This window comes from Corvus brachyrhynchos, unplaced genomic scaffold (genome assembly GCF_000691975.1).
Source record: "Corvus brachyrhynchos isolate BGI_N302 unplaced genomic scaffold, ASM69197v1 scaffold309, whole genome shotgun sequence".
NCBI classification, from domain to species: Eukaryota; Metazoa; Chordata; class Aves; order Passeriformes; family Corvidae; genus Corvus; species Corvus brachyrhynchos.
Genome location: NW_008240227.1, coordinates 167,329 through 167,972, shown reverse-complemented (window position 1 = coordinate 167,972; position 644 = coordinate 167,329). Strand labels below are relative to the sequence as shown.

The following is a 644-nucleotide window of genomic DNA, read 5'->3' as shown; positions in this document are numbered from 1 at the left end:
GCAGCAGAGCGGCCGCGACTGCTGGACGGCCGACTTCAGCCATGAGCTCTTCCGCTTCGCCCTCGAGTGTGAGTGCCATGGGTGCCCCAAAAACCCCAAAAAGCCCAGCCCCGTCCTCAGGGATCAGCCAAAAGCTTCTTCCCAGAGCCAGAGGGTGCAGAGGGATGTCCCCTCTCCAGGCGCGATATCCCCTCCCCTGACGAGCCCAGAGCAGCTCGACACTGTTGATAAAACACCCTTTTATCATTTACTGCTCACCAGCTGGTCACCAACCCAACCCAAGCCCTCAGGGGCAAACAGGAGGCCAGGCCAGATCTCTGTAGCCATGGCGAGGTTGGAGGTGGCCATGGGGACGGGGACAGGCCCCTGATGGTCACTGTCCCCAGCCGTGTGCCACGTGCTGTACGGGGAGCGCCTGGGGCTGCTGCAGGACTTCGTGCAGCCCGAGGCGCAGCGCTTCATCGAGGCGGTGACGCGCATGTTCCACACCACGGCGCCCATGCTGTACCTGCCCCCGGCCCTGCTGCGCCGCCTCAACACCCGCACCTGGCGCGACCACGTGCAGGCCTGGGATGCCATCTTCTGCCAGGGTGAGTGCCACCCTGCCACCTCCCCGTGCCACCACCCGGGGCCACCGCTGGTGT

General features: G+C 65.4%; 1 protein-coding gene across 1 annotated transcript in view; it reads left to right on the top strand.

Moving 5' to 3' along the window:
- Window positions 1-644, top strand: part of SEMA7A (semaphorin 7A (John Milton Hagen blood group)) — a 33,525-nt gene that overhangs the window by 30,347 nt on the left and 2,534 nt on the right. The window contains 2 exon segments of the mRNA XM_008641973.2: window positions 5-68; window positions 387-590. Of these exon segments, the coding sequence (XP_008640195.2) occupies window positions 5-68; window positions 387-590 (268 nt within the window).